At 44.9% G+C, this 14,481-nt stretch overlaps 1 protein-coding gene across 3 annotated transcripts in view; it reads left to right on the plus strand.

The window, feature by feature from the left end:
- Nucleotides 1-5,717, plus strand: part of nck1b (NCK adaptor protein 1b) — a 37,813-nt gene extending 32,096 nt beyond the window's left edge. For all 3 annotated transcript variants that reach the window (XM_034108396.2, XM_071206883.1, XM_034108398.2), the window contains one exon: nt 1,763-5,717. In XM_034108396.2, coding sequence (XP_033964287.1) covers nt 1,763-1,963 — 201 coding nt within the window. In that variant the 3' untranslated portion in view covers nt 1,964-5,717. The remainder of the gene's footprint in view (nt 1-1,762) is intronic.
- The last annotated feature ends 8,764 nt before the right edge of the window (nt 5,718-14,481 follow it).

Below are 14,481 nucleotides of genomic sequence, written 5' to 3' on the forward strand. Positions count from 1 at the left end.
CGCTCCCCACACAGAGAGAGATAGTTAGGCCCCGCCCCCCGCACACAGAGAGACACAGGGAGAGATAGTTAGGCCCCGCCCCCCACACAGACAGAGAGAGAGATAGTTAGGCCCCGCCCCCCACACACAGAGAGAGAGAGAGAGATAGTTAGGCCCCGCCCCCCGCACACAGAGAGACACAGGGAGATCGCTCTTCTGGAGTGCAGAGAGCGGAAATAATGATATTGCAAGTTAGAAACGTGAGATGCATTTTGACAGACGAGACGGACACTTGGGGGAAAATACCCTGCATTTTGAATATCCGATAGTCCACCATTAACACCTTAGTCTCGTCAACGAAAACTAAATATACATTTCGTCATAGTTTTTATTTAGAAAGTAGAAAGAAAGTGCGGTCACTTTGTCTGCTAAAAAGTGAGCAGTGATTGAGAGTCAGAGCTAAACATTACAGATGTGCGTATCTCACACGGCACTGTCACTTTTATTCATGTCTCTTTGCTTTTAAATGAGTGTTTTTAAATGTCATTTCATGATATTGTAGCGACCCGGTATAGGGTGCTGTGTGGGTCACTCAAGCATCCCCCGTCTCTCTGCCAATCACAGAGCGGCGGGCTGGAGAGTGGTGACGTTGACCCTGCTGTGTGTGTGTGTGAGTTATGGAGTGGAGTACTGAGTGATGTTGAAGCTGTGACCTATGAACCTGTATGCTATCAAAGGGGTTATTAAACCTAATAACTTGAGGCCTGTTTCCGACTCCTATCGTGGAACGTTACAACATGTTTCTTCATGTCTTTCATTTCTGTAAAGCGCTTTGAATTGCCTTGTGTTGAAAGGTGCTATATAAATAAACTTGCCTTGCCTCCGAAGGTTACAGCAGCGAGGGCCCTGGATACTATGATTTTGATTGATGAACGTTTTCAATAATGTGGATAAGGTGTTTGTTGTCAGTCCAAAAAGTGTAGGGCGATATTTGAGCACTTTAAAGCCGGTCTCTCTCCCTCCCACATCCATCCGATATATCTGCACTGCGTTCTAGGGCTGTCCCGAATACCATTTTTCGGGCTCCGGATATTCGGTAATAATCAGCAGCGAATATTCGGCCCGCGAGGGGGGAGGCGTAGTAATCAGCAGCGAACCGCTTCAACACGTGTATTTAATTTTGTTATTCTACAGTATTGTTGTTTTATAGTTTTTTGTTAATGTATCCCAATGTGTGTTCTTTGAAATTGAAAAGGATACGGCATTTTGTTTGTTACTTTCGATGCAGTTGTATGTGTCTCCTATGTATGGACATGCTTTTATTTTGAAGGAGAGGTAGCGCTGTTGACAGGAAGTTGTTGTTGCTATGGAAACAACGTCGCGGAGAAAAGTCATATCTACATATAAAGACGGAGAAAGTAAACGATAACGGTTAAGTGTTGGCACCCCCCGAAGAGGCACAAGCTCTTACGTTGATATTGGAGATTTCAATAAATTCAATTTGAAAAACAAACAAAACGAATATTCGAAATTGAAACCCGAATAGTACTCCAACGAACGAATATTCGGATATTCGGGTACAGCCCTATTTGCTACGTTCCACATCTCTCTTAGCTTTTACATCTCAATAAACAAATAAAAGGTCATGTTCTTATGCCTATTGTCCAAACCCTTGCAAGGCGACTGCAGCAGTAGATGCTACGAGCAGTTGTGCCACTGTCCTCAGGAGGTAGGACTCTGTCCGTCTGATTATGTAACGTCGCATTTCTCTTTCTTTCCGCAGCCAAACGACTTCTCCATCTCCCTGAAGGCGCAGAGCAAGAACAAGCATTTCAAGGTGCAGCTGAAGGAAACCCTTTACTGCATCGGACAGCGCAAGTTCAACTCCATGGAGGAGCTTGTGGAACACTACAAAAAGGCTCCCATCTTCACCAGCGAGCAGGGAGACAAACTGTACCTGATCAAGGCCCTGGCCGCCTCCTGATCCCTCTCACACACAGGAACACACACATTTTACATTAACTGCATCCATATATACACAGATATCCTACGGCACACTAACATGTCAACTCCAAGCCTGAGGACTCGACACATCGTCAGGACTGCAATGCCCGATTTGTGAGCATTCCAAGAGGAGGTATGGGAAGAGCATGGGAGAGACACGGAGGAAAAGGGGGAGACAAAGAGACGATATGGACTCCTGAGAGTTGACTACAGACCTCTTGGTCGCCTATTTTAAATTATCCAGATGTGTTAGGTCATAGGCAATGCCATGTATTTCCACCTTGATATCTATTAGAGTTGCATTTAGTTTCTTTTGTTTTGTTTTTGTTGATAATATATAATCTTTTAACAGTTTTCTTTTTTTTTTTTAAATGTGATTTTTTTTTTTTTTAACTATCCAACACACATCCACCCGACCCGTATTTTTTAAGCAAACTATCCGGCAGAGCTCCTTTTTGTGTCGTCTGTCTTTATTCGTTCTTTTATGATTGTGGACACACTAATCCACGACTTCTGCTAATCATGAATACAAAAAAAAGTGACCAAAATATATTTATTGATACCTGTTGGGCGGCGGCGGCGGCGAGTCACAGATCTGCTCTTCTCGTGCAAACTAGTTGTCTTTGCGTGTCTCACATATTGCTGTATCCATATCATGTGAAAGCCGAGGCATCGCAGTGTGTGTGTGTGTGTGTGGGGGGGGGTGACGCTGCATGGTGCATGCAAACAGAAAAGTGTCCTCACCCCCGCTCTGTTATCTCCGAAAACAGTGTGTCCATAGAGGTCACGGAAGAGTGCACATGGAGTGTGAGGGACAGCTGATGCGTCCTGTAAAGTTGCCAAAGGGGACGTGTCTGTGCACATGTTGAGGGCGGGGGGGATCGAGCGAAGGATGATGTCACCGCTCCTGAATTAGTGATCACTGGAGGAGTTAGGGGTTCACCCAGGGGTCGAGTTAGTGCGGTCGCAACGAATATACATCAAGCTGGGAGAGGAGACGCCCTCCCCCTCTTCCTCTTCCTCTTCCTCCCCCTCCTCCTCCTCCTCTGAGGGTTTCAGGAGGTGAAGGAGATGCTTGATGGTTATCTGGGCATTTCATTTCAAAATGTCTTAAGAAGTCTCCTAGCTGTGTGCAGATCAGAGAGTCCCGTTGTGAACGTGGAGATGTTTGGTACGGGGCCCCAGGACATAGAAACTGCCGATGCTACCTTGCAATTTGTACAATTAGCAGTTTTAAAATGACTTGGTCGATTTGAACCATTTCCAGTGGTTTTGGAGGATGTTGGAAAATCAACAATGGCCGTTCTAACCAGAACGTTGCCATGTTTTGAACTCTGTGTGAATTTTGAGTCGATTTTAAAGTTTTAGGGGACTCAAAACTGCCATTTTTTTCAATCCTAAACATGTCAGAAATGTTTCAACATCCTCAATAACCTTAAAAAACAAATTGTCCAAATCGGCAAAAGCCATTGTTTACCTATTGTCTGCATGTGCTATTTAATGCAACGTATGCTATTTGTGCAAATTCCCCAGCATCCGGTAGTTTCCATGTGCTGGGGACCCATACGATAACGCAAAACGTTGGGGTACTCAACATTTCCGTGTCTTCACAGCTGGTAGATTATTCGGGGGGGGGGGGGGGGGATCCAGCTCGTTTCAAACCCAGCCCCTGGTTTGTATTCACAGTGAGTCGTGGAGTGAAAATGGACCAAGTATTTGTTTGAATGTCGAGGGGCAGCTAGCAGATGATGATGCTCGGGGCGATGAGTTCTCCAGCTGTTGGAGCCGAGCTCGGAGAGAGATGGAGGAGGAGGGATATCATAGAGGAGCAGTGGAAAAATAGACCCTAAAAAAAAGAAAAGCAGCGACCTGGGAGAGTGTGTTTCCACGGAGGGTCTGGATTAGAGATTCCCAGGCGCTGACGGGCGGGGAAGCGAACTGAGGCCAAAGCTGATGTGTCATAGTTTGAGGATAAAACATGTTGGAGGGGTTTGTAACTTCTAATTAATCCAAGCATGAGAAAGTCAGTCATGCCACAAAGAACACGACACGCGGGGGTGAAGCTCGAGCGGCGCTTTCTCTCTGTTTTGGAGCCGTACGAGATGGACGCTGCAAACCATTACCTTTCACTTTGATTCACGGCGAGTTCTAATTATGCACCTGCAGTGGGTTTAAGTTCGCATTAAGCGGGACGAAAACAACATTCCAGGAATTTAAAAAAAGCTCCCGTCTGGACTCGAACGAGCTCTTGTTCGACGCGATGAAGAATTGTTTATTTTGGGTCCAAAATCTGTAAAAAAAGTCATGATGTTTTGGTTGTTTTGCCTCCTTCTGTTTTGCAGAGCAGTATTTTGGTTACAGAAGCCCAGTTGTTTGTCTCTAATGTCTTGCTTTCCCCGCTCTGATACTTCGTGTTAACCGAACGCTATCATTTGTGAAATCCCCTCCCTCAGATTGAAAGCATCTGCAACATTTCGCAGCAACCGCCAACGCGACAGTTTGAAGGATTTAGGAGATTTGAATGTGCCTTCCCAGCTTTCTGTCAACCAAAGGTTAACATCTTATTATTTGTATCTTTTCCTCCCACTTCTTGTCGTGTTATTTGGTTAAAGCTTTGCATGTGCGTCAGTCTGCGGTGTGTTGGGGGGGCGCCATCCTTATCGAGAAGGGGCGTTTCCTCCTAACGACGTGTCTTTTTGTCACGCATAAAATGCCCATTTGGTGTGTGTAGTTTCAAGTGACCTTACCTTTGCTGATCTCATCAAGTATAACTTCTTAAACGCCTACATGTACATATGTGCGACCTGAATCTCATGTCCCGGCGTCCTCCATGTTTCCAAGGAAATAGTCTGTATGCGTTTCATATAAGACATTCACTTTTAGCCACTTAAATATGTACAAAGAAAATCCTCGATGTATTCGAATACAGAGCCGCAGTATCTCCTTGCTATTGTTACACATTGGGATTTTACTTTTCATTTTACACCAATGGAGGCCGCATGAGCAGAGCCTTGTAGCTGTACAGAAATGGTTTTGCTTGTGAAGACAGAGGTCAGTTGTCACGGATACTATCGTTGATCAAATCAAGACACTACGGAGCAGCTGGAAACGTATTTCTTGTCTGCTAACCAAGCCTGAGATAATCTTGACTGATTTCTCGATGATATCCAGAACAATCGAGCCGTGTATTTGAAACTGTCGGTGCTTCGTGTGCTGCTTTCTTGGTGTTCTCTGTCCCACAAAGCTTTTTTTTTTTTCCCTGTATGAGAGAGTGAAGCCAAAACAGATCCATGCTGTGGAATGATAAAGGCAGTGCTGTGAAATTTAATGTCATGCCTCTTAATACTGTTTTTATGGCGGGGGGGGGGGGGGGGAGATCGTCTTCAGGTGTAATAATTTAGAAGAGTTTATTAGAGTGTTCGAAAGACGTAATAAACGGCATAAAAATGATGTCTTGTTTTGATCTGTTGTTAAATGTTGGTATATCCACTTTTCCTTAAAGGGGCCCTATTCTGCTTTTTCCTTAAATGTAGTGTGTTTTTATAAGTGTATGTAAATGGTCTGCTGAGGCTCAAGTGATAACATGTCACATCAGGGGCAAAAACAAACATGTGAATCTGAAAACGAGCAGAATAGGGCCCCGAAAGTGTCAAATGTCGGTACTTTAACTTCCCTTCTTTCCTAAAGGTGTGTTTATTGGATACAAACTAAAATTGTTGTGCAAACTAGTCGAACTTTCTGAACACTGCGTGGGTTTCCTTTGTTCCCGTCGCTATGATGTGATAATATTGCAGTTTAAACAGGGACTTTTCACAGCTGTGGTTTTGTGCGTTGCATGTGCGCCATCTGGTGGCCACGTGTGTCATTACACCTCCCAACACCACCCAGGCCAATTTAAAAAAAAAAACTTTTACCCATCATGTTAGTCCCCTATTCCAAATCACTCTTTAGAAGACCATGACACCATTTCAAGATAAAATCCTCTTCATCATCATCATTCACATTGGAGGCTCAGACTTTTTCATTATGATAAACGTTGCCCATTAATCTCATAAATCCCCCTTTCTGTCCCAGGATCTCAGGCCTATTTGAGACAAAGCAGGCCTGTGTTGTTATGTAACTTTGGGCTGATTCGAGCCAAGGCCCCCCCCCCCCCCCCCCACCCCCCCCCCCCCACCCCACCGTCTTACAGTATCTGACCCCAAAACACAACAGCGCCTTCAGCTTCACTCCCCCATTTCAGAGAAAAAAGCAAAAACATTACAAAGTGTGAATATATGTGGGGAACAAACAATCTTGTTTTTAAAGTAGTACTACATGATTACAAGTGTACCACTTATAGTATACTGTATGTACCTGCGCTATCGAAATCAGTCACTTTGACCCCATGTTGAGTTCTATACACTGTGGGAAAAAGAAGTATTTCACATAACATGATACTGTTGAGACACAATTATGAGAAAAAGGCCCTTTAACGTTTTTCTGACATTTTTAGCCAGTTATTTTCAGACCGTTCAACATTTCCCTGAAGCCTGACACATGTATTTAACGTCTGAATATGGCGACAAAAGTGAGCGAAACACGACTTGTTGACAAATCTGTTTAATTTGGATCTCATTTGATAGAGCGTATACTTTGATACATAAAGTTATAAGTCTTGTTAAAGGTCACCTATTGTGCAAAGTCCCCTTCCTCATGTCTCTTCTACATCAACATGTGTCCCCTCTTCCCTTTAAGGCTTGATCAGTGAATGTTTAAAGTCTAGCTTCTAGAAGTACAGGAAGTCGGACATGGCGGCCGGCAGATGTGTCATCAGCTGGACTCTGATCCACCAGTGCGGCTCCATCGGATGGTACCGAGTGTACGGCGCGTTTGGACATAATGGCGTCAGTGATGTCCTCCAGAACCGGAGGACATGTCCTTCTGACCGCAGTTTGCTGTTCGAAGCGCATGTGAAGCCATGAGCATATCAAATCGAGCTTTCCCATAATCCTCCTGGACGTGCGCCGGCGCCCTCGCTCCACAGCTTGTTGGCCGTGTTGGCCATGCTCTCTCGGCTCATGATGCCCGTGGTCGATATGAAGTTCCCGGCTCCACGATGGACACTTTTCACCCCCCAGGTCTTCATCTCGTAGCGGAAGGCAATCGGAAAGGCCTCCACGCCGTATTTGGAAATGCAGTACGAAGAACTCAAGATGCACCCCCTCTCCCCTCATGCTGGAGATGTTCACCACTCGACCTGGGGGCAGAGAAACAGTCAGGATTTGAAAAAAGCAAAACATTACAAATATCAGGGGGAAGTGTATACATGTGGGGAACTAACAATCTTGTTTTTAAAGTGACCGGACAGCGAGCAAAAGTCACTACATAAGTATTTACTATGTATGTGTTTAAGTAGTTACCACTATATCAAAATCAGTCACTTTGATGCCATGTTGAGTTCTATACACTGGGAAAATAAGTATTTAACATAACGTGATACTGTTGAGACACAATTACGAGAAAAAGGAGATACCGAAACACTCAGGATTTCTTTCTGGATGTTTCTCTGAACGCAGCACCACCAGTAATAAGATTATGTAAAATAGTGCATCTTCAAACCTTGTAGCTTGTTAAGCATTCAGTTCAAAAGTTCAACTGCCATAAGACATTTTTAACAACATGTCCTGGGACTATGCTCTACTTTAATACATCACTGGTTCCTTACGGATTAAAGTCTTACACATTCAAAACACAGAAGACGAGCATTCATTGGTTTCTACATATAATATTGGAGTTCTTCTCATTCACGGTTTTATCCAGTTAATGTTCTATGTTGTTTGTATTACTGTCTTTTGTGTTGGAATAGAATAGAATCCTTTATTGTCCTTATGCGGGTTCAATGAGATGAGTAGAGCCTTTTTTTTTTTTAAAAACGAGACGTACAACATTCAGGAGAAGAAATTGATATATAAAGTTATACACCCCAAACTAAAAATAAAGCCTGGGGGTTGAGGCATAACAACTCATGTAGATTCACAATGGAAGGTCTGATAGGTTTCAAACTTGGCATACCTGAGGTCAGGACATCCCTCTGCATTATCGAAAAGGCTGAATGTCAATATCTTAATGTAAATTGGAGATAGTCATTTGAAACACATACCTACAATAGGCGGAAATATATCTATGTAGATTAGAATGATGTCTTTGTAGTGACCCTGACAAGGATTGCCATAGCAACACACACAAGGGCTTGTTGAAAAGCTGTGGTCCTACTGAATCCAGCAATACCATGTGTAAAGGTAGCTTACATACTCATCGAGTTATGTCACTAAACGTTTATGGTGTCTTTACACACTGGTATGCCCAACTGCAGCCAAAACGTGCCAGGGACGAGAAGGTGAGACACGGAAACAGGTTTTTGGATTAACAAACTTTAGTATTCAAATTAAATGTTCTTATCTAAACTTAAGTAAACCTAAGCTAGTGGGAGCCATGCATAAACACATCTCTATCACTCATCCACATTGTCATCAAAAACAACATGGCTCACATTTGGGCAGTCAGAGCGAGAGCAAAACGCTGTGCAGGTCAAGCCCACTGAAAGACATTGGCTGCCATCATTGCACTTTCCGTCCTTACAGTATAGGTGGGTGATGTCTCGGACTTCTTTCGGTGCAGGTTCTTTGACGAACATCACTGGTTCAATAGACCCATCTTCTCTGAGCCTCCACCAACTGGGTTCCAGAGATGAGGCGTGGCCACATGGCTGTCACACCACACTGCGGTCTGGTACATGGCTCTTAATACAAGGCGGTGCAAGGACGGCCATCCCCCCCTTTTCTTTTGGCCACAGAGAAGGAGGGCATACTTTGTTGCCACGGGAATAGCCTCCTCCAGACTTCCAGAAAGTCCAAAACTGGGCCATCTCATTTAATTCACTCATGGTTTAAGTCTTGTAAACACCGTAGCCTTCCCAATTCTGTACACGCTGCTTGTGGCATCACAACCTGTGAGGGCGCGGCATGCAGGTAGACATGTCACACAATGCTGCACCAAGCGTCTTTGCGATGGGAACAGACTGGGACCAAAGCTCTCCCTTGGGCCATGTCCAAACATTCCTTTGCCGGAATACTTCACAAGCCAAACCAGGTAGCGTCGGTATCATCACATCTGATGACGATTATAAAGCATCCTTGTCCCACTGACTCCTGAGGTATTTCCTGTAGTTAGTAACTTTGGCTTCGCCGGTGATGACATGCGTAGAGCTTGCTTGCTTGGATGGTGCCTCTTCTTTGCCTCAAAATGGCAAGTCCCCATGGTGATAACAAAAAGGTCATAAACATTGTTTTGGTACATAAGTTGCTGCAATGTAGACGTGATAGTCGAATCACTGCTCGATGTAGCATTTGCCTGTCAGAGACCTTGACTTTGCTGTTGTGTCTCACAGTCCTGCTGTCGAAGCCGTCGTCTCTTCTGGCTTGTCTTCGAGTTGTTCAGCTCTCATTGCCAATCCCATGGGCAACACTTTCAGAGCAAATCATCTTTCCAGCTCGTTCTACAATACAGCCTGTGCTTGTAATGCAGTACGAGCTTTTCCTTCAGTTTCCAGAGCTGTATTTAGTGAGTTGGACCGTCTCGTCTTCTTCCCCGGACCTCAGTGTCTTCAGTCTTGTCATCAAACCTCCCAGCCAATCAGTGAGGGTCGGCACTTTCATTTCTTTGAGAAAAACAGTTTTGTCAATGAGTTCAGTGAGCTTAGTCGTAGATACTGGTCTGCTGTTCCGATTCTTTTTTGCGTCTGCTATATTTAGTTTAGAAGAGATAGTGTTTAAGGCAGCTTCGATGATGTTTGGCATCATATGCAAAGAGATCCGGATATGAGGCGCAGGTCTGCCCAGGTCTTGCTCGTCTCAAACAAGCCTAGTGAGAGATAGTTAGGCCCCGCCCCCCGCACACAGAGACACAGGGAGAGATAGTTAGGCCCCGCCCCCCACACAGACAGAGAGAGATAGTAGGCCCCGCTCCCCACACAGAGAGAGAGAGTTAGGCCCCGCCCCCCGCACACAGAGAGACACAGGGAGAGATAGTTAGGCCCCGCCCCCCACACAGACAGAGAGAGAGAGAGTTAGGCCCCGCCCCCCACACACAGAGAGAGAGAGAGAGATAGTTAGGCCCCGCCCCCCGCACACAGAGAGACACAGGGAGATCGCTCTTCTGGAGTGCAGAGAGCGGAAATAATGATATTGCAAGTTAGAAACGTGAGATGCATTTTGACAGACGAGACGGACACTTGGGGGAAAATACCCTGCATTTTGAATACCGATAGTCCACCATTAACACCTTAGTCTCGTCAACGAAAACTAAATATACATTTCGTCATAGTTTTTATTTAGAAAGTAGAAAGAAAGTGCGGTCACTTTGTCTGCTAAAAAGTGAGCAGTGATTGAGAGTCAGAGCTAAACATTACAGATGTGCGTATCTCACACGGCACTGTCACTTTTATTCATGTCTCTGCTTTTAAATGAGTGTTTTAAATGTCATTTCATGATATTGTAGCGACCCGGTATAGGGTGCTGTGTGGTCACTCAAGCATCCCCGTCTCTCTGCCAATCACAGAGCGGCGGGCTGGAGAGTGGTGACGTTGACTGCTGTGTGTGTGTGTGTGAGTTATGGAGTGGAGTACTGAGTGATGTTGAAGCTGTGACCTATGAACCTGTATGCTATCAAAGGGGTTATTAAACCTAATAACTTGAGGCCTGTTTCCGACTCCTATCGTGGAACGTTACAACATGTTTCTTCATGTCTTTCATTTCTGTAAAGCGCTTTGAATTGCCTTGTGTTGAAAGGTGCTATATAAATAAACTTGCCTTGCCTCCGAAGGTTACAGCAGCGAGGGCCCTGGATACTATGATTTTGATTGATGAACGTTTTCAATAATGTGGATAAGGTGTTTGTTGTCAGTCCAAAAAGTGTAGGGCGATATTTGAGCACTTTAAAGCCGGTCTCTCTCCCTCCCACATCCATCCGATATATCTGCACTGCGTTCTAGGGCTGTCCCGAATACCATTTTTCGGGCTCCGGATATTCGGTAATAATCAGCAGCGAATATTCGGCCCGCGAGGGGGAGGCGTAGTAATCAGCAGCGAACCGCTTCAACACGTGTATTTAATTTTGTTATTCTACAGTATTGTTGTTTTATAGTTTTTTTTAATGTATCCCAATGTGTGTTCTTTGAAATTGAAAAGGATACGGCATTTTGTTTGTTACTTTCGATGCAGTTGTATGTGTCTCCTATGTATGGACATGCTTTTATTTTGAAGGAGAGGTAGCGCTGTTGACAGGAAGTTGTTGTTGCTATGGAAACAACGTCGCGGAGAAAAGTCATATCTACATATAAAGACGGAGAAGTAAACGATAACGGTTAAGTGTTGGCACCCCCCGAAGAGGCACAAGCTCTTACGTTGATATTGGAGATTTCAATAAATTCAATTTGAAAAACAAACAAAACGAATATTCGAAATTGAAACCCGAATAGTACTCCAACGAACGAATATTGGATATTCGGGTACAGCCCTATTTGCTACGTTCCACATCTCTCTTAGCTTTTACATCTCAATAAACAAATAAAAGGTCATGTTCTTATGCCTATTGTCCAAACCCTTGCAAGGCGACTGCAGCAGTAGATGCTACGAGCAGTTGTGCCACTGTCCTCAGGAGGTAGGACTCTGTCCGTCTGATTATGTAACGTCGCATTTCTCTTTCTTTCCGCAGCCAAACGACTTCTCCATCTCCCTGAAGGCGCAGAGCAAGAACAAGCATTTCAAGGTGCAGCTGAAGGAAACCCTTTACTGCATCGGACAGCGCAAGTTCAACTCCATGGAGGAGCTTGTGGAACACTACAAAAAGGCTCCCATCTTCACCAGCGAGCAGGGAGACAAACTGTACCTGATCAAGGCCCTGGCCGCCTCCTGATCCCTCTCACACACAGGAACACACACATTTTACATTAACTGCATCCATATATACACAGATATCCTACGGCACACTAACATGTCAACTCCAAGCCTGAGGACTCGACACATCGTCAGGACTGCAATGCCCGATTTGTGAGCATTCCAAGAGGAGGTATGGGAAGAGCATGGGAGAGACACGGAGGAAAAGGGGGAGACAAAGAGACGATATGGACTCCTGAGAGTTGACTACAGACCTCTTGGTCGCCTATTTTAAATTATCCAGATGTGTTAGGTCATAGGCAATGCCATGTATTTCCACCTTGATATCTATTAGAGTTGCATTTAGTTTCTTTTGTTTGTTTTTGTTGATAATATATAATCTTTTAACAGTTTTCTTTTTTTTTTTTAAATGTGATTTTTTTTTTTTAACTATCCAACACACATCCACCCGACCCGTATTTTTTAAGCAAACTATCCGGCAGAGCTCCTTTTTGTGTCGTCTGTCTTTATTCGTTCTTTTATGATTGTGGACACACTAATCCACGACTTCTGCTAATCATGAATACAAAAAAAAGTGACCAAAATATATTTATTGATACCTGTTGGGCGGCGGCGGCGGCGAGTCACAGATCTGCTCTTCTCGTGCAAACTAGTTGTCTTTGCGTGTCTCACATATTGCTGTATCCATATCATGTGAAAGCCGAGGCATCGCAGTGTGTGTGTGTGTGTGTGTGGGGGGGTGACGCTGCATGGTGCATGCAAACAGAAAAGTGTCCTCACCCCCGCTCTGTTATCTCCGAAAACAGTGTGTCCATAGAGGTCACGGAAGAGTGCACATGGAGTGTGAGGGACAGCTGATGCGTCCTGTAAAGTTGCCAAAGGGGACGTGTCTGTGCACATGTTGAGGGCGGGGGGATCGAGCGAAGGATGATGTCACCGCTCCTGAATTAGTGATCACTGGAGGAGTTAGGGGTTCACCCAGGGGTCGAGTTAGTGCGGTCGCAACGAATATACAATCAAGCTGGAGAGGAGACCGCCCTCCCCCTCTTCCTCTTCCTCTTCCTCCCCCTCCTCCTCCTCCTCTGAGGGTTTCAGGAGGTGAAGGAGATGCTTGATGGTTATCTGGGCATTTCATTTCAAAATGTCTTAAGAAGTCTCCTAGCTGTGTGCAGATCAGAGAGTCCCGTTGTGAACGTGGAGATGTTTGGTACGGGGCCCCAGGACATAGAAACTGCCGATGCTACCTTGCAATTTGTACAATTAGCAGTTTTAAAATGACTTGGTCGATTTGAACCATTTCCAGTGGTTTTTGGAGGATGTTGGAAAATCAACAATGGCCGTTCTAACCAGAACGTTGCCATGTTTTGAACTCTGTGTGAATTTTGAGTCGATTTTAAAGTTTTAGGGGACTCAAAACTGCCATTTTTTTCAATCCTAAACATGTCAGAAATGTTTCAACATCCTCAATAACCTTAAAAAACAAATTGTCCAAATCGGCAAAAGCCATTGTTTACCTATTGTCTGCAACGTATGCCATTTGTGCAAATTCCCCAGCATCCGGTAGTTTCCATGTGCTGGGGACCCATACGATACGCAAAACGTTGGGGGTACTCAACATTTCCGTGTCTTCACAGCTGGTAGATTAGTCGGGGGGGGGGGGGGATCCAGCTCGTTTCAAACCCAGCCCCTGGTTTGTATTCACAGTGAGTCGTGGAGTGAAAATGGACCAAGTATTTGTTTGAATGTCGAGGGGCAGCTAGCAGATGATGATGCTCGGGGCGATGAGTTCTCCAGCTGTTGGAGCCGAGCTCGGAGAGAGATGGAGGAGGAGGGATATCATAGAGGAGGCAGTGGAAAAATAGACCCTAAAAAAAGAAAAGCAGCGACCTGGGAGAGTGTGTTTCCACGGAGGGTCCTGGATTAGAGATTCCCAGGCGCTGACGGGGCGGGGAAGCGAACTGAGGCCAAAGCTGATGTGTCATAGTTTGAGGATAAAACATGTTGGAGGGGTTTGTAACTTCTAATTAATCCAAGCATGAGAAAGTCAGTCATGCCACAAAGAACACGACACGCGGGGTGAAGCTCGAGCGGCGCTTTCTCTCTGTTTTGGAGCCGTACGAGATGGACGCTGCAAACCATTACCTTTCACTTGATTCACGGCGAGTTCTAATTATGCACCTGCAGTGGGTTTAAGTTCGCATTAAGCGGGACGAAAACAACATTCCAGGAATTTAAAAAAAGCTCCCGTCTGGACTCGAACGAGCTCTTGTTCGACGCGATGAAGAATTGTTTATTTTGGGTCCAAAATCTGTAAAAAAAGTCATGATGTTTTGGTTGTTTTGCCTCCTTCTGTTTTGCAGAGCAGTATTTTGGTTACAGAAGCCCAGTTGTTTGTCTCTAATGTCTTGCTTTCCCCGCTCTGATACTTCGTGTTAACCGAACGCTATCATTTGTGAAATCCCCCTCCCTCAGATTGAAAGCATCTGCAACATTTCGCAGCAACCGCCAACGCGACAGTTTGAAGGATTTAGGAGATTTGAATGTGCCTTCCCAGCTTTCTGTC

The sequence above is a fragment of the Pseudochaenichthys georgianus genome, chromosome 20 (genome assembly GCF_902827115.2).
Source record: "Pseudochaenichthys georgianus chromosome 20, fPseGeo1.2, whole genome shotgun sequence".
Taxonomy (NCBI): domain Eukaryota; kingdom Metazoa; phylum Chordata; class Actinopteri; order Perciformes; family Channichthyidae; genus Pseudochaenichthys; species Pseudochaenichthys georgianus.